General features: G+C 48.9%; 1 protein-coding gene across 1 annotated transcript in view; it reads left to right on the top strand.

Annotated features, from left to right (window-relative positions):
• Nucleotides 1-11,329, top strand: part of FHDC1 (FH2 domain containing 1) — a 38,923-nt gene extending 27,594 nt beyond the window's left edge. The window contains 2 exon segments of the mRNA XM_077139765.1: nucleotides 3,679-3,843; nucleotides 6,797-11,329. Of these exon segments, the coding sequence (XP_076995880.1) occupies nucleotides 3,679-3,843; nucleotides 6,797-8,848 (2,217 nt within the window). The 3' untranslated portion in view covers nucleotides 8,849-11,329.
• Nucleotides 11,330-25,344: the final 14,015 nt, after the last annotated feature.

Raw genomic sequence — 25,344 nt, 5'->3', positions numbered from 1 at the left:
TGACATAATTCTTTTACCTTCCTTATGAAGGAAAAAAAAAAGTGGCACCTTTGCACACGTTTTAAAGTTTTCAATGAAATTGTGTGCTGCTTTAAGTGTGGCTCTTGAGACTTGGGGGTGGAATGTGTGACAAGGCGCCCTTGTCTCTAGAAAGGAACAGTGTGCCCCAAAAGCTGTACCAACTTCAGCCTCTACCCACAAGTAAGCTACATCAAAATATCAGGGGCTCTAGCTCCCATGGGCAGACATTTGATTCTGCTTTAGCTCTGCTACGAGTTTATTTTTATTATTAAATATGCATTCTGTATTTTATTTCAAAATATAACCAAACTCTAGTTTTCCATTTAAAATGCACAGATTTTCTTTAAATTGAAACAACAAAACAAACACCACTACTGCAATCACCTCAGCTGTAAGTTGAGATGCATATGACAAATTCAGAAATTCCAGAATAAAAATCATCACACATCAAGATTAGAATTCTGGCGGGCCGCGGTGGCTCAGCGGGCAAAGTGCTTGCCTGCTATGCCGGAGGACCTCAGTTCGATTCCCGGCCCCAGCCCATGTAACGAAAACGGAGAAACAAAATACAATAAAACAAGAAAATGTTTAAAAGATGTTTCCCTTTCTTCCTCTCTTCCTTCCTTCTATCCTTCCTTCCTTCTCTCTGTCTTTCCTTTAAAAAAAAAAAAAAAGATTAGAATTCTGGATGTTTTCTTTCCCCCAAGTTCTTACATTAAATATTGATATCTTATACCAAATATTAAAACTGAAAGGATTATGATGCAAAGCAGCTCTGCCTTAGCTTTACCTCTAGACTGTTCTCAAAGAGGCAACCTTATTTTTAGCTCTTTAAACTCTTCCTTCTGATAGTCATTTTTATATCCATAAACTGAACATTCTACATAGCTATTTATTTTTCTTTTTAAAATTCAATTTATTTTTGAATAGGAGAGAAAAAATGTTTTAAGACAGGTTAGAGTCAGGCCACAAAAGGCTCTGAATGCCAGCCTGGAAAACTTGGACTTTCTACTAGAAGCAGTGGGAACCATTGAAAGTTTTTGAGCAGAGAAATGACAGGAACACACTTCTGCAGATCTCTTTAAATAGTTTGGCCCTTTAGGTGAGAAATACTTAGTAAATCTGTTTGGAATTTTGGTCTGTACCAGACTAGTTAGAGATGGGAAGTTGAATTTCATACCTCAGCTGCTAATCTGTTGGCAGCATAGTTTTGGACTTTTTCATTTATGGTCCTAATCAGGTGGAAAGGATTCAAAAAATGACTCTTAGCAAATAAATCTGGGCTCGGTCATTTTTCAGCTCCATATTCAGAACGTTTCATTTTCCCCAAGGCCTAAGGGTGACTTCAGCTTGTTTAATTTTTTCCTTCCTGATATTCCGTCAATCCTCACAGGATCTGCAGATGAGCCACGTGAGGTGGAGCTAAGCGTCCGTGTAGATTCTTGTCAAGAGTTCTGTTTTTCAGCAGTTGAGCTTTTCTTGGCTAGAATCTTTCTTTCCCCTGTAGAAGAATGACAGGCAAAGATTTATTCTTTCATTAGTACCTCTCTCTCCATAAAGAAAAATACAGCATGAATTTATACACTGCCTTGGGCAACTGACTCAGATGCTTACTCTCTCTGGTATTTGATTTCCTAAATATTTTTGGTTTCCTACCACCTCTTGAAAGTGTCTGGTGGAGGAAAAGGGCTTATAAGGGGGGGCGTGTGTTGGAGTGGGTGTGAGGTGGGGAGTCTTACTGGAATTTTTCTTTAGGTCCTGTAGCAACCCAAGCGTGTTCAAGCAGCTACTCCTTTTCTTGAATGTGGGAAACCTATAACTTAACCATTTCCTAGGCCTAATCCCCTCGCTCAGAAAGTTTTCAAATAGAAGCCTTTTAAAATATGATGCATGTGATTTCATGAAGTGAAATACTTCATACATTCCTTCTTTCTGTAAGCCCTGCTCCCAGTGAAAAACTATCCCCACTGTATTCCCAAGTATTCAGCATTCTGGGAGCTGCGGTGCTGCTTCGTCCTGCCTCCTTCCAACCGTGACACCTCCGATACAGCTTCCCATGTTAAATGCCACCAAACTGCCATCAGGAACATGCATTTGTGACACGTGGACTTGGCAGTTCCCCATCCTAAAAGGGCTAAGAACCCAGATGAAGGGAAGCAAGCTTCTTTCATTCCCACTTTTTTGTCAAGGCAGCGGCAGAATCTGTAAGAGCTTTGCAGATTTATTTATCCTAAAAGAATTGGGAGAAATACATGAAATAGAAGAGGATGACTTGTACAGGGCAGCAATTCTTAATGTTGGGTGCCCATCAGAATCTCATGGAGAGTTTTAATAAATTATTAATGTCTGTGCCCACTGCAGACTCACTCAGTTGCATGGGTGGAGCATCATGTGACTGCTGAAAAGCTGCCCAACAGACTTAGATAAGCAGCCCTGGAAAGAAGCCCTGGCGGTCCCCTCAGCCTAGGCACAAGGCACTTGTCAGTAAAACAAGTGACTTCTGGGACCCTAAAATAAATTCTTGGCTAATATAGGACTCAGACTTTTCCCCCTATGTATTTTTTAAATTATGGTAAAAAATATATATATTAAAATGACTTCTTTTAACCATTTTGAGAGTACAATTCAGTGGCATTAATTATATTCACAATGTCATGCAATTGTAACCATTATCTATTTCCAAAATTTTTTATCATCGCAAACAGATTCTGTACCCATTAAGTAAACCCTGCCCTCCTTCTCCCACAGGCTAACCTGTAATCTACTTTTAGTCTCAGTAAGTTTGCCTATTCTGGATACTTCATGTATATGGAATCATACAATATTTATCTTTTGGTGCCTGGCTTATTTCACTTAGCATAATGTTTTCAAGGTTCATTCATGTTGCAGCAAGTATTGGGACTTCATTCTTTTTGGTGACTGAATAAAACTCCCATGTATATATATATATATATATATATATATATATGTATATATATATATATATATATATATATATATATATATATACCGCATTTTGTTTATTCATTCATCTGTAGATGGACATTTGGGTTGTTTCCACCTTTCAGCTACTGCAGATAATGCTGCTATGAACATTGGTGTTCAAATATTTGAGTTTCTGTTTTCAGTTCTTTGGAGTATATACCTAGAAGTAGAATTGCTGGGTCACATGGTAATTCTATGTTTAACTTTTTGAGAAACCACCAAACTGGTTTCCACAGCAGTTGAACCATTTCACATTTTCAACAACAGGGCACGAGGGTTCCAATTTATCCGCCCTTGCTAATACCTGTTTTCCACAAAATTATCGCCATCCTGGTAGGATAAGTCTCAGATACAGAATGGATCTCCCTTCATAAAGTCAACCGTATGCGTGTACTTCTTCCAGTCCCACTGAAGATAAAACTTTTGTTAGCAGCTTAAAAAAAAAAAAAAAAAAAAGCTCTGGAATTTTATTGCTTCCAAGCCTCACCCAGGAGTTCACCTTGCTTCCCCGAGCTTTTGTTTGGGTTGAATTATTTTCCTTGGGGCCGTACAATAAACCTTCCTTTTTTCAGAGGAGACCTGAAATTGAACCCGAGAGCGTCTCTTCCCCGCAGAGAGACCTCCTCAGCTGACCCTGTTTACTTCAGAGGGTGCTTGTTTGTTTTTCCGCAGTTTGCAGTAGAAAAGCTGTCAGAACTGGGACACTGGAAACAGGAGCTCCAGGACGAGGCCCACACCCTTATAGATTTTTTCTGTGAAGACAAAGAAACCATGAAACTGGATGAATGCCTTCAGATATTTCGAGACTTTTGTACCAAATTCAACAAAGCAGTTAAGGTACGGCTGATGGCATCTCTGTGTTGTCGAAGTTGTTGGGGTTTATATTTTTCTCCTTCCTGATGCAATCCTCTGTCCATGGTGGAAGATGGTTCAGCATTCCCATGGGTGCAGGGAAGTCTGGCCCAGGTAGCACTGCCGGGCTTACTGTTGGGATGGCTGGGCAGTAGCTCTGCCATCCCAGCCCCAAGTCTGGCATTCGGTGGCTTCTGCTACCTTGTTGCTCATGGCAGTTTCTCACTGATGCTCTGAAGCATTTTGTTAGTGAAGTTCAATTATGATGGCAGTCATACTTTAAAGTCTTTTTTTTTTTTTTTGTATGCTGTATGGCAGAGGTCACATTTCATTCTTTTTCCATGTATCTCGTTATTGCGGCACCATTTGTTGAATTTTTCTTTGTTTTTGGTTTTGCTTTTTGTTTGTTTGTTTGCTTGCTTTTAGGGGGAAGTGCATGGAATGGGAATCAAACCCAGGTCTCCTACATGGCAGGGGAGAATTCTGTCACTGAACTACCCTTGTACCCCCTTATATTTTAAAGTCTCTTTGAAGATCCTCAGTGTCTTCCTCACCCTCTCTTCCCAGAATAGAATTTCCTCTTTCGGGGAGGTTTTCATTGCAGTGGGATCTCGGAAGGCCCTCCCTCTGACCTGCTTCGAGCACCACAGCCACAGATCTGTGTAGTTTCACACCACGTGAGCTGTGCTGCCCTCGGCCAGAGCAGGCTTGGACCTTCTCAGGCATCTAGGGAGCCTGATGCTATGCTGGGCACAGCATGCCCATTTCTTGCCCTTCAACCCCTCATTCCAATAATCGCCGAGTTCAGTGCAGATACTAGAAAGCTCTCTGGGTTGCTTGGCTTTGCAAATACAACTTTGATCTGTCTACTGAAAACACCAACAACTCACATCTTTTTAGTTTAGGTAGTGACGAAGAACCAAATACTAGTGGACCATCTCGTCTAGATTTTAAATGCAGATTTGTCTACAGCTGGATCTCTTTTAGGACTGGACAAAATAAGTAGTTCAGAGTTACTTAGAGTTGTCTGCTGCTTCTTTCTCTGTTCAGCTAAGAGAAGGAGGCTCAGCCTGTGGCCACGTTTGCTATCCTCTGTCCAAGCAATGAGCTCAGTCGTGGGGGAGCAGTGGTAGAGGCCAAATTGGCTCTTCTGAGGCTCTCACTCCCAGTGGGAATGCTTTGGGCCAGTGAGCCACCTGTGTGGTGCTCTCAGCACAGCTGTCCTGGGAGTCAGGGACCAGTCTCACCCCACCCCAGCCAGCCTGGGAATGGAGAAGGCCTGGGAAGATGGGAGAGGTGGAGGCCAGCACTGCAGGAGGAGCCAGGGGTTGGGGAGGCCCAGCCAGAGCCTCATAGAAACTTGGAAGGGAAGTCCCACTATTTAAGGAAATTGATTTTTAAATAAAAAGTGCCAATGATAACAGATTTAGGTTGTCAGAGACACATATTTAGGTTGTCAGAGACACAGATATATTTCAAGTTGAAAGCCAGGCAATAAAGTCTGCTTTGTAGGTGCATTTGTTTTGGTTCAGTTTTTTTGTGGGGTTTTGTGGTTGTTTTTAGACTTACCACATATTTGGTATTTCCCCCCCTTTTCTTTTTTTTTTTTTAATATTGTGGTAATAGATATGCAACAGAATATTTCCCATTTTAGCCACTTGTTTGGTTCAGTTTTGATAGGGAAGGGTGGCTCTGGAGGAGGGTGAAAGGTAGAGGGCTCTGTAAAGCCGGTCCACCCCTCTTCCTCTTCTCTACTGCTGGAGTGGATGGGCGGCCCAGAGGGGACATGAGGGGCTGAGCCCTGCCACCAGAGATGTGCAGCTGGCAGGACCATCATGGCGCTTGTGGTGTTTCTTTATCAGAGGCAGTCAGAGAATAGGGCTTCGAAAAACATCTCAATATCTTAGCTATCGTGCATCCCAAGCGTTGTTAAATAGCATGTTCTGGACATGGGCACACACATACAAGCGTGTACACAGACATCCATGTAATAACACAGATGCATAATTTTAAGCTCACTCTTTTAATACCCATTATATTTTTCTTTCTGCCATTGCCTAAATAGCAGCACACTTTCCTGGAGGTCCTCTCTGTCTTGCCCCGCTTAGAAGAAACCAAGTGGGGTTTCCTTGGAGTTGAGGTTGCCTACCCATGTGGGGTCTCAGACCACACTGGGGGGAGAATGCCTTGACTGGAAAGCTGGAAGTTAGGCCCAAAGGGTCGGATGACAACCTTAGACACGTTGTTGGGACCAGATCCCCCTGGCCCATTCTGTCTGTTTCCTAGGGCTGCCATAAAAATCACCACAAACTGGGTGACTTAAAACAACAGGAATTTATTGTCTCAGCATTCTGGAGGGTAGCAGTCCATAATCCAGTGTCCGCAGGGATGTGCTCTGAAAGCTCTAGGAGAGAATCCTTCCTTGCCTCTTCCTAGCTTCTGGTGGTTCTACACATTTCTTGGCTTGTGGCAGCACAACTCCAATCTCTGTCTTGTCTTTTCCCTGTGTGTCTCTGTCTTCACGTTGCCTTCTCCACTGTGCGTGTCTTTTCTCTCCTTATAAGGATGCCAATCATTGGATCAGGCCATCCCTAATTCAGTGTGGTTCCATCTTAACTTGAATACCTCTATAAAGACCCTGTTTCCTAATAAGGTCCCATTCACAGGTACCAGGGTTAGGATTTCAACATATCTTTTGAGGGAACAGAATTCAGCCCATAAACCTCTCTCTGCACGCACATGCACACGTACGTGTACCAACACACATAGCCTCTTTTGTAGTGAACAGCCTGACCCAGATTGAGGCGAGAGGAGACGTTTCTCCTCCATGTGTTGATGTCTCATTGTGGTTTTAAGGTAGGTGGCTCTGGCGTTGCATATGGAACTGCATGGGGCCATGTCTCACGTATCTGCGGGTTTCTCTCCACCCCTCCTTCAGGATAACCATGACCGGCAGGTGCAGGAGCTGAGGCAGCTGCAGCGGCTGAGGGAGCTGGAGCAGAAACGGCGTTCCTGGGCAGCTGGGGAGCTTGGAGGCTTTGGCCGCAGCAGCAGTGAGAACGACGTAGAGCTGCTGGCCAAAAAGGGCACAGAGGACCTCCCTGCCTTCCTGCATCTGAGGCCCATCAGCCCCTCCTACCGGCCCCCCAACACCCGCCGCTCCCGCCTCTCCCTCGGCACCTTCGCTGATCGGGAGCTGCTTTCCTTCCTGGAGAGCTCCACCGACAGCCCGGAAGAGTCCAAGAAGTTCAACAGTTTACCTTACAGCAGCCCCTGGCAGCCCCGGCCCGCGTTAGCCTGGATGGAGCCTGCAGAACCAAAGGACCTCAGCTCCGCACTTGCACACAGACCTCAGGCTGGGGAGAGCCAGGAGGAAGCCCCCAGCCCGTCCTCGGCGACCGCCGTGTCCCACCCCCCAGACCCTAGGCCGGGTGAACGTGGCTCAGCCTTCCCGGAAGCGCGACACAGTAGGGTCGCCGTCCTCCGAAAGAGGAACAGCGAGCCTGTGGGCCTGGGTCCTGCCTCCTCCCCTCCACTCTCATCGCTGGCTCTGGGGATTAAGGAGCACGAGCTGGTGACTGGGCTGGCCCAGTTTGACCTGCAGGGTTCCAAGAGCCGAGAGGAGACGCTGCAGCAGCCCCCGGTGGAGCGGGCATCTCTGGAGGGTGGGAGCGTGCAATCCCACGGTAGCAGTGAGGGGGGCCTGAGGCCGGTGGACAGAGGTGTCCACGAGGGGCTTGGCCCCCCGGAAGGAGTTGGCAGTGCTCCCGCTGACGAGCCCAGCAGTGCCACTCTTGCATCTGTAGGCAGCAGCGATCTGGAGAGCAAAGACCCTCGGCTTGTGTTCTACATCTCCGACACCACCGACAGCTCCCTGACGCTGGACTGCTCAGAGAGAACCGATTCCAGACCTGGTGGGGAAGAGCGGGAAGCAGGCGGGGAAGGGGACCTCTCTGTGGCCTCCGGGGCCGGGGAAGCAGGGGACAGCCAGGCCTCCTCCAACCCTGCACCCAGCCTCCCCGGCGAGGCTCCTGCTTCCGCCTCGGAGAGGAGCCAGCCCGGCTGCAAAGGCGGCTTCCCCAGGGACAGAACCGCCAAGGGCAGAGATGGGCTAGCCCCGAAGAGAACCTCGCTCAGAGAGGCGCCCACGGGGGTCCCCAAACCCGGGGCTGCTCGGCGGAGCCCCGGGGCGGCGCCCAGACCCGTGCGGACCCTGACGGCCTGGGAGAACGAGAGCATGCGCAAAGTCGTGCCCCTCTCCAAATCCGGCCGGGGGGCCGCGGGCTGGAAGCGGCCCGAGCCTCCGTCCCAGGGGTCCTCCCGGGAGCCCCCCGGCGGCGCAGAGGCGCCTTGGGCGCGCCGGAGCTCGGGCCGCGGGGCGGCCGAGCCCTGGGCCAGGAGGCTGTCGGTGGGCGAGGACCAGCGGCCGCCCCGGGCGAGAACCGCGTCGGGCAGCGGCCTCGCGGGGAAGGAGGCCCTGCTGCAGCACAGGGGCTCCCTCCGGAAGCCCAGCGCCAAACCGCTCAGGAACGTCGCCAGACAGAAGCCCGAGGAGAACAAGATCTGCCGCTCCAGCCCCCAGGGCCCCGAGGGTTCTGAAGAAGAGCCCAAGGCCCCGCCGGCCCCCAGCGCTCCCCGGGTTCCACCCCCCACGCCCAGCTTTGCCCGGAACACGGTGGCCTCGTCATCTCGGTGCATGAAAACGGAGCCCCCCGCCGGGGCCAAAGCCCCCGGCATCACCCGGACAGTATCGCAGCGGCAGCTGAGGGTGAAGGGTGGCCCCGAGGACGCCCTGGCTAAGGACAGCAGCACCCTGCGGCGGGCCAGCAGTGCCCGGGCCCCGAAGAAGTGCCCAGACACTGCTGAGGGGCCCAGTGCCCACGTGGAGGCCACTCACAGGGGCAGAGGGGCTGGGGAAAGGGCCTCCCTCAAGCCGAGAAACTCTGGTCGGACCACACTGGGAAAAATACTGAATCCATTATGGAAATGATGGGTGTCTGCCCTCCTCTCACCTGGAGTTCAGATGGTGAGGACTGGCTTCTGGGACGAGGGCAGACGAAGCCAGCACTATATCTGTTCCGCATATAGTAATCCACTGGTGCCACCTGCTAGTGGTCATGTCACAAAAGGTATGGTCTTGGAGGCCAGAGGTCTATGCAGCTTGCTCTGCGGACTCCTGCTGTCAAATCCAGGGTCCAATGCTCATTTACTGCTATGATGGGCTCCAGCACCTCCCTCACACACCCAGGATTTGTTTGTGGGTCTGCAAGTGGGTTTGAGCCCATCCCCTTCCCCCAAAACAAAGATCCTGTGAAAGACTTGGACATGTAAGATGACATGCTTATATAACCAGTAAAAATAATTTGGGGCCAGTTTTTCTATATCAAAGACTTATTTTTTTACTTATCAAATTTAAATGTTTTAGTTGGCTCTTTATGCAGAGATAAATGACTCCCAGGAATAAAAAAAGAGAGAAAAGAATACCCTTAATATGAAGATATTTTTATGTTCCTTTGTTCCCTGGATTCGGGGTTCTACCTGCCCTCCTCCACCATCCGTTACTGGCAACTGGACTTATCTGTGAGCCCTTGGGCTTTTTGTGATTCGCTTGGTCATTTTGGACCATTTCTGGCTTGCTCATTTCTCCTTATGTGACTTTGAGTGAGGTGTTGGCATGTAAACAGGAAGGAAGACTGGACTCTGCTGGACAGAAATCAGATTCTCCTGTGTGTTCAAGGCCAGCACCAAGGGTATTGGGGAGTGAGCTGCATGGGGCTGCATGTATGAGATTCCCAGATGCCCAGTGCCTCCAGCTGCTTGGGGCAATGCACCTGGAGATGGATGGCAGCCCCTGGTAGAGGGCTGGATTTGCCAGAATTTAGAAGTGCCATATTTTAATGGGAAGACTATCAGAGATGGTTCAGCGCAGCACATCTCTCCCACACCATGTTTTCCTATTTGTGTATCTGTTGTAAAACTGAGTGATGTCAGCTATGCTTGTGTTCAGTATGGTTATAGAGAAGAACAAATCCTGTTCTTTCTTCTCTCCCCTTATCCCTCTCTCCTCTCTGTCTGCTACCCAGCTCTTCTTTCTTATTTGACCTGGAGCCTGGAAACTTTCTTTCCTTTGAGCCATCATGCTTTTTAATGGTAGGCACCTGCATAGTGGTTCTTAAACCTGAGAAAAGCCAAATCACGTTTTTAAAAACTGACCTCCTCACTCCCCAAATTAAATTGCTTTCAGAAGAATTTATATTATTAGGAAAAGCTTGGGGGAAAGTCAGCTTCATTCAAAAGAAAGGAGAAAAAAATTCTTCCACCCGATGCCAATTTCACTACATCCCACTGAGACTAAATGGAAAATGGGGGAACATCTTAAACTCTTTTGGTTTTAAGAGTCCCCTCCCCCCCTTTTAAAATTCATTTTTGTGAAACCTTATTTTAGATCCAACAGTGGTAGATGGATTTAGGCAAACACATATTTGGGATGAATCCATGTAATTAATGTTATGGTTTCCCTCTTGTAGAATTTTTTTCTCCTGTAGAATTTTGCCTTCCATCCAAATTAACTGGAAACTTTGAGCTTCCATAAGTCAACTGATTGAAAAAGGTAAACTTACTTTGTGGTTAAGGAAGTAAGGCACCCAACCACAAAACCTCTTGTAAAAATAGCCCTAAGTTGGTATTTCCAGGGCGCCCCAAAGATGTTTATGGGAACCCTGGAGCTGTTTTTTTCACCATCTTCAAAGACTTAAGCAGGCATACATTTAACTAGACACACAAAAACTTCAAAACACAGGTGGGTCCATCCACGGGTAGATGGGATATGAATGAAAGAAGTCACACAACTGTGGATTTGTGGGGAGCGAAAGGGTCAGGACTCCACATGTAGGGATCTTGGGAACTGAGGTCTAAGTCCCTCTCTATTGCTGATGCTATCTTACTGTGGCAAGTCACTTCATCTCCCTAAGATGCTGCTTCCTCGTCTCCAGAAATGGGGGTGTGGCCTTGAGGATGGTATCCAAAGGCCATTCCAACTCCAAGAGTCCAAATCGTCAGATACAACCAAGCATGCATTTCGGCCTAGGATAACCTTTTCAGAACCAGCCCCAACATCTTCAACCTCACGTAAAGATCTATTCAGAAGAAAGCACCTTCAGAATTTGAAGGAGCTGTTTTTTTCTAACCTAATACACTGAGTTTTCTGAGAAGTGGTGTTTTACTTAGCCCTGTGTAAGACTTCTGTGTATGCATCTGTGTAAACAGGTGATCATTCTATTACCTTTTATCGGTAGTAAGCTTGGAAAAATAATTTAAGTATGTAATGCAGAAGTGTAAATAAGTTTCTATATAAATTTAAGATGAACTGAATGTATTTAATGGTCCGTTTATATGTCCTTCCACTTAACATGTAGTTTAATAAAGTTTCTGTTTATGGGAATTGCGTTTTATTCTTGGTTGTTTCTGTAGATGTGTCTGTGTGATCCTGACAGGAGAGTATTGAATTTCCTGCATGAAGAGAAGACAGGATGGAGGCGGTGCGGGAGGGTTGGGATACAGCAATCCTGTCCTCAAAAAGATCAAGAGCCAAAAATCAGGCTGTTGGTTTAGTGTCTTCTCGGAAGTCCAGAACCTGCCTTTTATTGAGGGTTTTTGGGTGGGCTTGGGCCAGGCTAGTGAGGATGCAAACCCACGTTTGACATACAGGGCCATCGATGGAAGGTTCGGCACGTCATGCATTCATTCCATGTTTGCGCCCAGCTTTGTGTAATCTCGGTGCGGCAGGCAAGTCTAGATCTGCTTCTGTGTGTCCTCATGCATTTTGGCTCAGGGCACCATTGAGAAATCGCCCTCACCTTTGCGGCTGGCTTAGGAATGAGCAGAGAGGGAGGGAGGGATGGTTTTATTTGAAATGCAGTAATTGTGCTTATTTCAAAAGAAAGAGGGATTGTGCCTTAAGTTGCACTTCAGACCGCAGCAGTTCATCTCAAGTTTTAGTCCTAGCTACTCTCCTCCTTTACCTAAAAGTGGGTTAGAGGAATATCACTGGGTCAGAGGATTTCTTGACGCCAGTGGGTAAGCGAACAGACGATGTTCTTGTTTGAGGTGCTGCTGATTCCTCGAACACTTAGAACCTGGTTTTGCCTGTATGAGAAGCAATTCGGGGCCCCACTCTACACCTTCAACCCTGCCGTACCAGGCATCATGAACATAAAAACAAAAAATGTGGCTTTTTTTCTAAGTGGATCTCAAGTAATTTTCTTTTTGCCCTCCTATTTTGTATCTTTCGTAAAGAACCTGCCTTCCAGACCTCTTCCTGAAGAGACACATTGAATTAAAGGGGCCACAGTTTCCTAATTGCTGATCCAAGATTCTGCATGTGTATGGGTCTCTGAAAGAGTTTCATAGAACTTCTAATTCAGCCTTCCAAGACGTACAGATTCATGAACTTCTGCCTCTAAGGGTGAAGTATCCTTGCTCCCATCTGGCAATGATGACATTTGGAATTTTACAGAACTTTCCATTGAAACTTAAACTGTAATCTTTGTTCTTCATTTTACTTTTGCTTCATGGTCCAGCTCTGCCAAAAAATAAAATATAAAAAAAGGATCAAGTTTTTTTTGCTCTGTGTCCTGGAACAAATATAAGCATCAAACATATAAACCAAATTTGAATAAGGGACAGTTCATCTGGTCACTCGGTAAATACTTCTTAAAATTATTTGGGCCATGAGTACAGACAAAATGGGTGACAGTGAGTCTGCAGAATTACCCTCCTCAGCATCTAGGGGGTAATAGTGTTTCGCTCAGACCGAATTTCATGGCAGGCTTGAAAAAAATAACACAGAGCCACCTCTCCCTGGGGGCTTTTTCATCTGAAAATATCTTCCAGTAAAATATCCTATGGTTCACCGGATCACCTCAGTGAAAACAAGAATAGCATTCTTGTAATTGAAGAAAATCGGTTTTCTGCTTTTCCAGGCCACAGCTCTGCAAAGGGGTTTTTGGCTTCCTGGTTAGTGGGCGGGACAACTGGACCATATGCGGGGGGGGGTCTTTTCATCCACGGTCCTCTATCAAAGGTCTGCTAGGAGCCTGGCACAACCTGTCCTCAGCGTGAGGAGTGAAAGCCCCAGTGCCTTTTAATGAGGATGCTGGCTTGGAATCCCCATTGACAGATTCCTGCCAGGAGCTCGGATTCAGGTCCTGGGGTTTGCCTCTGGCCTCCTCGGGAGCAATCAAGGGCTGAGTCCAGCAGGCAGTCCCTAACTCACCAGTAGATGATGCTTCCCAAGTTTGCTTGCAATTTGGTTTGAGGAGCTCAGAATGCATTTCCTTAGAGTTATGCCTTATAGGTAGATTCCCAGGGTGACCCATTAGAAGCCTATGTAACCCATTTTGGGGTGGATTATAGTCCCGATATTTCTGTAGGAGAGAACCTCGCTTGTAGCAGTGTTTCTAGCTGTCAGTGGTGCCAGGAACATTTCTCCTCTACTTCATGGCATTGAGTAGAGACTAAGGGATAGAGACTTAAGGGCACCAGTAATGTCCATTGCTAGATAAGAAAAGGCCACTCTCTTAGCCTCTGATCTTTGAGGTGATGGCCAGTAAATATAAGCCATTTCTAAATCTTGGACTGCCTTTTTATTTCACCTTTTTTAAAATGAGAAATACATATTTTTATTTTTTGTGAAAAATAACATTTATACCCAAAGGGAATACATTTAAAAGCATATCACAACAATTAGTTGTAGAACAGATTTCAGAGTTTGGTATGGGTTACAATTCCATTTTTGGGTTTTTACTACTAGCTGCTCCCAGACACTGGAGATTAAAAGAAATATCAATGTAATGATTCAGCAGTCATACTCATTCCTTAAGCCCGACCTCCTCTGTATAACTCCACCATCATCACTGATCTTTCTCTACTGTTTAGGGTATTTGGACTGTGCCTATTCTAACTTTTTCATGTTGGAAGAGACTGTTGATAATATGGGATGGGGGATGGAACTAGTTGATGCTCTGGAGAGGCTGGGCCCTCTGCATTTCAGGACTTGCCTGGTCCAGGGACCCATCTGGAGGTTTTAGGTTTTGGAGAGTTACTCTAGTGCATGGAACCTTTGTAGACTCTTATATATTGCCCTAAGTATTCTTTAGGATTGGCAGGAACAGTTTTGGTTGGGGTTTGGCAAGCTATGATAGGTAGTAATGTCTAACTGAAACTTGTGTAAGGGTAACCTCAGGGTAGCCTCTCAACTCCATTTGGACTCTCTCAGCCACTGATACCTTGTTACACTTCTTTTCTCCTTTTTGGTCAGGATGGCATTGTTGATTCCATGGTGCCAGATCTGGATTCATCTCTGGCAGTCATCTCCCACATTGCCAGGGAGACTCTCACCCCTGGATGCCATGCCCCACATAGCGGGGTGGGAGGCAATGATTTCACTTGCAGAGTTGGGCTTAGAGAGAGACCACATCTGAGCAACAAAAGAGATCCTCCAGGTGTCACTCTTAGGCATAGCTATAGGTAGGCTTAGTTTTCCCACTACCTACATAAGCTTCACAAGAGCGAACCTCAAGATCAAGGGCTTGGCCTATTGATTTGAGTGTGAGACTGCCTTTGTTCACTCTTTTTAATAGAGACTGTGCCACCCCAACTGAAAGGTGCATGTTGTCTTCTCTTTTAGATTTTCCAGGCGGGAGGCTTCATTTGGATTGATTCATTCACACTCCCCTGGCTTCCTGATTAGCAGGGTTTATGGGGAAGGAATGCTCCCTGTGTGGGTAGGGCCGTGGCCTCTCGAGCCCCGGCCAGCTGGTAGCTGCGCCACTTCAGTATACCAAGATGTTCACTGCAAGTGGGGGATTCCCTGTGGGACTTCAGGACCTCTGGCCCTATAGGGTATCCAGTTGCACCGACTCTCCTGCATTGTGGAGTGCTTCACTGTGCAGCAGAATCCCTTGGGGGCAGGGGTTCCCCAACCCACCCAGACCTATCAAAGTAGAATCTTTATGGTAGGGCTCCCAAATTTGCATTTTAAACAAGTCTTCAGTGATTTATTTTCTCCCTGCTGCTGAGAACCAGTGAGCTGGCAAGAGGCCAGAGGCTGACTGGTAAGAATGCAGGAGCTCTGAGGAAGGGCTAATGAGCTGTTCTCTGGGCTGGACCCCTCTGGGAGCCTCTGCGGGACCAATAAAGGTGCATTTTGCCCCTGAGCAAGCAATGTGGAGGCATTTGCTGCACACCCAGTACCCGGTTAAGAGGAGAGCTGCCTCCCATGGGCCTAATGCGTTGGTCTAACTTGGACCTTAAAACAGAAGCAACTCCAAACCTCTGCTTGGCCGCTCAGAGTTTGGAGTTCTCATAATGCAGCATCTGAGCTTACGGAACAATGACTCCACGGTAAAATTCAGAAGTGACACTAGATTTAGATCTTCTTGCAATGGCTGCCCTTTAGGAAGATTGCAAGTTAGTGTCCGTGAAGCAGTCTTCTAATAATGTAAGTGCTGAACAAGGCCACACACCCATCAGAGTGCCCGCGCTGAGATTTTGACGGTAAAGCTGCTCTTTGGAACCCGATTCCCTGGGTCTCTTTGCCTTGATTCTTGGGAGCCGTGCCTGGGTGGCTGTGGACCCTTTCCTCACACTGTGTCCTGGGGCAGGTAGGCCAGCATCTGCGCTGACCTCAGCGGTTAGGAAGGGGGGGCAGCTCTCCAGGGTGCTGACTCCATGCGGAGATGGGAACCATATGTGTGTTGACGTAGCGCATCCAGAATATGGACAAGGGAACTGCTGGACAGTGCCCCTCCCTGCCTCAGCCCATTTAGTGGACAGGTAGCATAGAATCATCTACCTCTTCATCACTTCCATGCTGCAAATGGCTCTCCATCAGCCTGAAAAACGCGGCTGAAATAATCTTAAGCATTACCACTTTCAAGGATGACCATTTTGCTAGTTTGGGCAAGTGCAACAGAAGGGTTTGATCTATGTTTGGAAGTTGCTCCAGCAAAAAGAACAGTGCCTCCTTTCAGCCGTGGCTGAGTGCAACCATCAGCCTCGCTGGTCCGCTTTATTTTCTTTTTTTTTTTTCCCAAGGCCTTAGTGGTTCTTACCAGTTGATTCATCCGCAGGGAGGAGAGGGAAGAGGTGGGCTGCCTGCCGGGCAGGCTTCTTCGTGACTGCTGAGAGACGAGACAGAACAGCCTCCCCACCCCCACAGGGCCTCCTACTCCCAAGTTCAAGTTCAACTGCAATACAATAGAAGTAAGAGTCACTAGATAAGAAGCTGGATAAGGTGCTTCATTGCTCCCAGCCCTTTCCCAAGCCCCTGATTTTCTCAACCAGCTAATAATGGATTGATTTCTGTGTACTGCTTTTCTCCCAAGAAGCTCTTGGCTTTGCGGACAGTCACATCCCAGGGGCTGGAGGGGAAGTGAGACCTGTCATCCCACATTTCCCTGGAGGAATGAGTTCTGAGAGAAGTGAAAGGGGACCCTGTGAGCCAGAGGTCTCCAGTGGTTGCAGAAAAGCTCAGCACCATCTTCATGGGGCAACAGTGCTCATAATGAGACCCAACTGGTGCACATCTGGAGCCTGCCCTTGGCCATGAGACCCACCTTTCAGGAGGAACCTGAAGGAGCAGGAGCACAACAGAGGAAGATGACCAGAACAGCCAAGGGTCTGGCCACCGTGTTTGAGGAGGAGCAGCTGAGGTCACCAAAGGCTAATAAATCCTGGTGGTGGACATGACCATGACCTCCAGTTAGTGAGGGTCTTTCAGGTGGAGAAAGGACTAATCTTGTCTTCTGTTGTTCCAAAGCAAAATGGAGGCACGTTTTAGGTTACGAGTTCACAGCGAAGCTGCTACTTACCTGGAAGTCTCTGAACCTATGAAATGATTGCCCAGACTCGGTTGCTGAGTTGATCATGTGCCCTGTGAAGGCCACTTTCTCTCGCAGGAGCCACTCACTGGGAAGCCCGGTGAGACGCATCATCACCACCCATCCCACCAAAGAACAGGCACTGAGCGTCTCCTGGATGCAGGGCCCTGGTTGGCCTGGGTGTATCACCTTATGGTAGACTGTCAGTGAGAGTCAGAGGAATGTTCCACCAACTGTGCTCCTGGAAAGCTCTGAGTCCTACAGGAATTCTCAAATGGGATGCTGAAGCCTGTGTTTTCTGATGCTCCTCAGCATCCCAACCATCCTTCAAAGTCCAGCTCAACTACTTCTTTCCCTCCATAAACTCTCCTCTGACCCTTTTCTTTAGAGCTGAGGTTCCCTGCTCTCAGTTCTTACAGCAATTTGAGTTATAAACTAATCCCCACCAGCCTTGCAGAGCACTTTTGTTTGCTTCTGTCTGGGCTGATGGAATTGCAGGGAGGTGGATGATTCGGAGATCCCCTGTGCCCTAGGCAAGCACATTATCTAAACCCCTCCACCCAATGCCCCTCCTTGGCTACTGGGTCTCTGCCAGGGCTTGGCCTGAGTAGGCAAAGGTGGTGACACCTGGGGCTCCCAGCCAAAGGCCCCAAGGAGAGAGGGAAGGGCCCTTGGAGGCTGGGAAAGAGATAAAGAACAAAGGTAAGGGGAGCATTGAGTGCCCAGGTACCAAACCAGTGCTCTACTCTTAGGAGTGCAAACCTCACCAGAGGCCTGGGAGACAGGTCCTTCTCAGCTGTACTGGCCGTCCCAAGCCAAAGCCTCAGGTGCTGAAAGCTGGCACAAGCAGCCACTGGGGCATGTCAAACATAGCCCCCCCCCCCCTTCTCTGAGGTGCACAGGGCCCAACACATTTCAGAGGATACTGGGGAGGTGGATGGGCTGGGCGCCTGCCCTCCACCGGCAGCTGGACTACGTCAGCTCTGCCATTTATGAGCCATGTGACCCGGGTCAAATTGCTTAACACTGCTGCCTGTGAGAAGGTGATCTGACTAGATATTTGTAAAGCAGGATAAGTCTGTACCATTATTATTGCCTTCGGTCAGAGCCCAGACAGCTCAGGTGGCAGAACACCTTGGCCAGAGAGCCTGAGCCATTGGGGCTGACTGGCCGAGCTCTGCTTGCAGGCAGAAGCCTTTAGAGATGCATGTTGGGGGGGACAAGGAGGCCTGCAGACTCCACAGCAGCCTGCTGACTCAGCACGGTGGGTCCTCACTTTGACACTGTCCCTATCTGGTTGGGTGACCTGGGGCAGGTTGCTGAATCCAGTGATGCCTCTATCTCTGCTTCCTCATCCAATGGCATAAGGATGGCAGGGTTCCATGACCCCTGAGAGTACAGAAATAGCCAAGTTGCATCTAAATTTCTTCGATCTATAAAAATGCATTTGCTCCCAAGGCCTATGATCTCACCCTCATGGCCAAAGTCTTCGGAAGATTATCTCCCTCCCACTGGGGATTCCTGGCCTCCCTCTCTCCGAGATAACATTGGCCCAGCCCTTGGATGGAAGGAAGGGACTCTTTGCTCAGCAGCAAGCACTGTTCATTCAGGGGAAGGCCAAGGGACCACACTCTGCTCAGAGCTCTCCCTCAGGTCATCAGAGCCCACAGGAACACGAGAATCTGGGAGGCTCTGTCTCAGGAACCCAGCAACTCCTTTCCAGCTTCTCCTTGGACTACTTGCCTCCTGTGGCCACCTGTGCAGGTGTGTCCTCCACCGCCATAAAACCTGCCATCCCAGCAAGACAGAAAGGGAGAGAGACTTTCAGTCCCCTTAGCTGAAGAAAAAGGAAGGGCAAAGGGAGGCCACGGAACACTGGGGAGAGACCAGAGGGCTGGGATTCCTAGGACCAAAGTCTCCTCGTTCTGTCCTGGGTGATCTGGGGCAGTTACATCCTCTCGGAACCTCTGCTTCCTCATCCCTGCAAGGGAGGTGGGACTTGATGGCCTCCAAGTTTCCATCAGGTCTGAAGTTTTTGCTTCCCTAATAGTACAGTTCCTGGTGAGTGTGTTAGGGATACTGAGGCCACACCATGACCCCTTCTGCCCCGTTTGCTCATCTTACACCCACAGCCTCCAACCACCTCCTGAGAAGGGGCCTGGAGAGCCTCACATCACTGCTTTGCAGGTGCCACTGCAGAGCCTCTCTGAGGACCTGGAAAGAGGCTGGTGGATGAGAGAATGGGTGTTGGACCCAAAAAACCCGGTTCAGATCCCAACTTTGCTATTTACTAAGTGGTTTACCTTGGGGAAATCACTCACTTCTCAATTTCCCATCTATAAAATGGGGGAAAAATCATTCCTAGCTTTTAGGGTTGTTATTAAAATTAAAGCTATATCCTGGTGCATAGTTTCAATGAAGGGTCATTGGGATTTTGAGGGAAGTTCGTTCTGTGAACATTTCCCATATGCTTAGCGATAGTTGGCTGGGGCTCTCGTCTTGATGGGAACATATGTGAGGAAAATAGTGGTCAAATGGAGCTTATCCCCTTATCTCTCCCCACAAATGCGATAGAACCTTAAGATAAAAGAACTGCTGCTTATCATTTGGCCCCAAGGGAATTTCCAAAAGAGGGTTTCTACGGGTGATTTGAGCATACAACAATCAATTCTCACATGTGGCGACAATGCTTGTCTGTTTCCAATAATCCAATGTTTCTTTAAAGTTCTGAGATTTGCCACCATTGAGGCCTCCTGGAGGAAAGTTCCAGAAGCTCCCCCTGGGCAACTACATCACAAGTCAAACCCAATATAAAATATAAAAGGGCGGCAGCCCCTGAGAATATCCCCTATGGACGGCAGGTGGTGCAGGATGAGCTGGGAGCCAGGTTGAGCCCTGGCTGCTCTTCCAGGTTTCCTCTGCTCATGTGGGACTTTATGCGGCTATTTCCTGTCGCCTGCTTATCTCTAGAGTGCAGTGTGGTCAAGGGAGCTAATATTTTAAAAGGGCTTTAATCATAAGTGACATTTGGCATATAAGAACCAAGTAGTGTTTACACTCTGTAATATGCTTTGCAGGCGTTAACTATGAATGGTATTTTTGTAGATTCACCCTGAGTACAAACACAGCCAGGAGGTAAAAAAAAAAAGACCACCTATTTGCTTCCTTCTCTGTTCTGCTGGTCACTGAACTGGCCTTCCCAGCAGATATTTTCAGACATTCAGTTGCATCTCAGTCTAGTAGCAGATAGAACTGGTGTGCAACTGAGCCATCCCGTGAAGCAATCTCTTAAAGCTTAATCAGGTAAGTATCAGTGAGCCCCAGCTTTTTGTTTCTGCTTGACGCATACTGACCCCGAAGCCAATGGGGCTAAAACTGGGGATGCAAAACTAGTCTCTGTTGGTAGAAGTTGGGGTAGTGTTTACCTTTGGAGGGTGGGCAGTACCCAGAAAGGGACCTGGGGGCTTGGGGGTCTGAGAATATTCTGTTTCGTGATCAGGGTCCTGATGGTATGGGCACAGGTGAATGGTGAAAATTCATCCTCACCATATGTGCAGCCTCCTATTTGTATGCACAGAAGTACTTTAATAATGTATATTAGATACTGGACTTTAATTATAAAGCACAAATGGATCATGTAGGATCTGGGGGCATCAGTGGCATGAGCCCCTCTTGACATACGCTCCTTTGAGAGGCTCTCGGATGCTTTTATGGTTTGAACCACTCTCTCAGGATGCTATTGTCAAAAACCTCTACCATTGTTCTTGTTAGCAATTTTATGGGGGTTCCGTCAAAATGATTACACACACCGCTTGTATTCGGGAGCTTCTGGCCTTGCCCTGGTCACAGCAAACGTCAGATGGGCTCTGAAAGAGAGTCACTTAGAGACTTGCTGCTCCCGCCTCAGCACCAGCAGTGACATCATTTTCTGCAACCGGTATTCACTCCCTCTAAAGCCCTTTCCAAGCTCTGCACTTACCTGCCCAGGTGAGTCAATGAGCTCATCCGAGCTTTGGAGTGGTTGTCCTGGAAAGAGTAGAAAACACAAAACAACAAAGGTAAAACCATAACTGAGCTCTCCCTGTTCCCGAGGAGGTCTTCCCCTTAAACTCCACACAGGAAGGGCCAATCAATGCCCGCACCCTACTTTAAGATGGGGTGCCCATGTGCTAAGGTAAACCTGGCCAAACCCATTAAGCAAACACTGTGGGAAGTTGGGTTCTGTGGTCAGAAAACGGAACCAGGCAGAGAGTGGGACAGGCAGAGTTCCAGAGGGTAGAGACAGGCCTGCTGACCAAGAGCTGTTGGCTGGCTGAGTTGTTCTATGCCGGCTCTAGATTCCCTTCTCAGGGGAAGGCTCATTTTTCCATTGACTGGCTGCTGTTTGAGAGCCATGCAGCCCCTCTCTTTATGGGCCCAGATAATGGTTTGCGATTAAGTGTGGTCTGATATATTAATTGATTGTCTCTCCTCCTAGAATGTAAGCTCCCTGAGGGGAGGTGTGATGTTTGTCACATCCAGTCGTATTCTGCCCAATGCCTAAAGCAAAGATAATCCAGTAAGTAGATGCCCAGGAATATCTACTGAATTTATTAAACCCATAGAAGGACTTGACTATTAGGAATAGGAATGAAGGCTCAGCAGGACCAGGGTTAAGGTGAGGGAAGAGAGGTACCCTAGGGTGCAAAATTTAAGGAGACCTCACTGTCAGGTGCCGTGCACAGACACCAGCCTTAACTCACCCTGGACCTGGCTCTGAGCTTTTGCCATGGAAAAGCTTTTGATCTCCAGTTTATCATCCAACCTAGCGCCTCCCTCTCTCCCGCTCCTCTCCCTTCCTTCCCGCCTCTCTTATTCACTGAGTATCACTGTGTGTCCCACTCTTGCTTGGACCTGGGGGGGACAGAGAAGCCCTCACGGAGCTCAGCCTACCAGGAGAGGTGGACGTGAAGATAAATCACTACAATGCGTGGAGATGAGTTAAGAAAAAAACGAGTATCATCGCCCAGGCCACTGGTGGCGGAGAACGGGTGGGAGCTCTGGCAGCCTTGAGGGGCTAACGTTTGGGGTTGACGTTTGTCAAGAAGGCCGTGGATGACAGGTGTGCTGATCCAGGCGGCCCCCCGCGCCATGGCCCGGCTAGACCAAAAGGTGTTAGGGGGCCTGTGAGTTCTGTCTCCCGGGTGTGAGATTCAAGGGTGGGAGCAGGGTGCTGGGGGCGGGGGGCTGCGTCACCAGGGGCCACGAGGACCATACCTCATGGGGTCAACATCAAAGGCAGGTAAGCGGGGGAGGGGCAGGAAGAGAATCTGAACTTTAGCAGATGCTCTGGAGGTATTTTGGATGAGGAGAGAGAACTGCGGCGGGCACAGATGCTGTGAGCCTGTGGAGGGGAAGAGGGTGGCGGAGGCCAGGGGCCGGGGGTTGAGGATGGGGGTGGGATGGGGGTTGCTTGCGGGCAGCTGAGTGGACTCGGGGTGAGCGTGGCGGCCTCAAGAGCCCAGGTGCTTGAGTGCATGCGTGACCCTGAGCACCCAGGGAAGAGCAAAGGAATCCAAGACGCTGCTGGGTAGGAAAAGGGCGCTCGTGACCGTGAAAGATGTTTCCCCCAAAGAATAGGGGTCCCCGGCCTCATCGGCCCTCACGGCAAGGTTGTCCTCCGGACACAACAAAAGGCCACCCGGCGAATTGTTCAGCCTTGCCTAGGAGATGGGACTCATCCCTGCCTGCCCCCCAACCCCCTAGGAAGGCCATCTGGGCTCCCCGCAACCTCAGGACACAGGCAGCCAGGGGACAGGGGGCCCCTGCAGAGGAGCCCCGTCCTCCCACAGACCAGGGACAGGGCAAGGCGCCGCCTCTGTCCTTGTGCTCAGGGGCCATTACGGGGATCTTTTTTCCTCTCCCCTCTCCTGAACTCGCAACCCAGAAAGAAGGTTTTTAAGTCAGGACTGTCTTGGCTGCATCATACCAAGGAAGCCTCCCTCCCTGAGGGAGAAATAATTATCTCTCTGCTTACTTCAGGGCTCGCTCTGCTGCAGAGAAATATTCTCTTCCTCCCCACCCATCCACCAAACTGGACTTTCAGGCTCCGTGGCTCTCTGGGAAAGTGTTTGGGGGTTACCAGCCCTTCAGGTCTTCCTTCTCACTCCTCCCCCCTCGGCTTGTTTGTTTGTTTCCTTTGAATCTCTTCCTTTGTCCTTTAAACTCAGATCTACGGCCAGGTGGCCAAGTTGGAACCCTGTGCAGCCTCTGCTGCCAGGGCTCTGGTCCTCCCACCCCAGCAGTGCTCCCTGGGCCCTGGTCCTCCCACCCCGGCAGTGCTCCCCAGGCCCTGGTCCTCCAGCCCCGGCAGTGCTCCCTGGACCCTGGTCCTCCCGCCCTGGCAGTACTCCTGGGGCCTTGATCCTCCCGCTCCGGCCTGGGACAGGCAGTGCTCCCTGGGCCCCTCAGAGGACAGCCGTGAAATCTGCTGTCAGCACAGCCCCTTTTAACCAGGAAAACCCCAGGCGACAACCAGCGTCCTGGCAGGAGTGAGCTCCCGATGCTTAGAAATGGTGCCAAAAATCGGCCTCTAATGTCATTTCAGAGTTGGAGAGCCTGCTCCCCTCATGCTGCCCTCCAGCGCTTCTTGCCCTTCCTGAAGGAGGTTCAGGTTTTCTCAACCTAATCATGCCAACAGGAGTTGAGGAGAACTTTCTGCCCGGCTTGGCAGAAAGACACACGCATAGCCTCGAATCTCTGCCTGGGAGACAGCAAAAGCACCTGGGGACTGACTTTTTAAATAACAAAAGCAATCGATTCAGTTGGTTTTCAAAACAAATTCACCCTGTGACAGCTACGTGGATTCCCCTTCCATCCTCCCATCCTCACTTCCTTCTCCTCCTCCTCCTCCTTCCTCTCACTTCCTACACCACCGGGGCTGTAGGTAATCCCCGAGGAGTCGGGGGGTGGGGGTGGGGCGCAAATCATAGCAGAAGTCTTTCCGGGGACTCACGCCGATGCAACCCACAGTTTGGGAAGTGCTGCCACGTGGCACACGGTTAGTTCAGCGTTTTCCGAAGGGAGAGGACCGTGCATTTTAGACGTTAAATCACTTTAAGGCACGTGTCTCCAGAGAGTGAAGGAGAGTGGATCGAGAAAAAAGGAGATGGTAGTTTGGGGTTAGAGGGGCAATTTGTGTCCGGTGAAGCCAGCAAGCTATTTGACCCCTTGATCAGTGAAATCTTTGATTTCATGCCTCTGGGATCTAAACCTTTGAAGCCAAGACATACTTCGTATTTTGGAGTCAACCATTTTGCTAAGGCTTAGACCAGATTTCTGAGTTCTTGGGTCTACCTCCAGTCCAGGTAGAACAGGAGGAAAGAAGGAGGTGGGGGGAGGGGGGAAGAGGTGGGGACTCACCACCATTGTGGATTCTCAGGGAGAACTTAGTTTTAAAAATTATTCATAATAGTTTCAATTCAAATGTTTATGCTGTTAAAGGAGGAGTCTGTCTCCCTGAATACCCCCCAACCCAAAGCCAATCATCTCCTCACCCCCATCAGGACATCTGCTGTTAATGGCACTCCTTGGAATATGTGTGGCTCTCAGGTCCTTTCTCTCTGCACACAGATTGCACATACGTCTTTCTTACACAGTGGGCTCCTACGCATGCTCCGCTGCCCACTTTGCTTTCTCCCCACTGCCTGGTGGACAGCCAGCGAGAACTGGCAGCCAGGCTCCAATTTCCCCTGGCAGGTGAGTAATCCAGCAGCTCTTCCTGCCTTGAGGAGGGATGAGGTAACCTCCCTGGGTGCCAAAGGTAGGGGCGAAGAGAGTGATTCACTCCACCATTCTCCTTATTTGTTCAATCTGTGACTAGCCCAGTCCATTTAAGTAAACGAGACTAGTAAGGATAAGCCTTTTCATTTACCCGAGCCAGTTTCCAGTTTGGAGTTTCTCCTTAGACACTCAGCTCACGGGGCTATGAAAGGCAGATCAGAGTCATGGAAAGTTCACGGAGCTCAGAGAACATCAGCCAACGAATGCCTGCGGCAGTCCTCTGTGTGTCAGACACCGTCCCAGGCTCAGGGATAGGGTGGCGATGAGACAAAGTCCCTGCATTTAAGGAGCTCGGGTGCTCGTGCGTGAAGGAAGAACGGAGAATGATTATATAAAGATAGAAGCACTTTCAGATGCTGGGGATGCTACCCGGAAAAGATAACCAGCAAGCTGATAGTGCCTCAAAGGGGTGTCTGAGGAGTCCCCCCATCAGGAGACTAGGGGCCAGTCCTTGTCCAGCCATGAACTGTGTGACGTGGTCCAGGACACCATCCTTTGCCTCGACTTCACCTTCCCCTGCCACAAAATGAAGATGTAGAACCGAGCCACCTCGAGTCTCCTTCTGTCCACAGAAAGTGCATGCAGGAAGTTCAAGCTTTTTGTTTTTCTTTTTAATTTACAGTTCCCCATATCCCATAGAATGTGGGCACAGGGCACAGGAGTCTGGGACCCTGGGCCTTTTGGATTCTAACAGGTGTAGGTTGCAAACTTCCCAGAAAACTTCCTTTTCTGTGGCTGCACCCTCTTGGAAGGAAGATCTTTATTAAAATCCTTCACAAGCAAC

The sequence above is a fragment of the Tamandua tetradactyla genome, chromosome 22, assembly GCF_023851605.1.
Source record: "Tamandua tetradactyla isolate mTamTet1 chromosome 22, mTamTet1.pri, whole genome shotgun sequence".
Taxonomy (NCBI): Eukaryota; Metazoa; Chordata; class Mammalia; order Pilosa; family Myrmecophagidae; genus Tamandua; species Tamandua tetradactyla.
The sequence above is the reverse complement of the archived record's forward strand: the minus strand, read 5'-3'. Positions and strand labels throughout refer to the sequence as shown.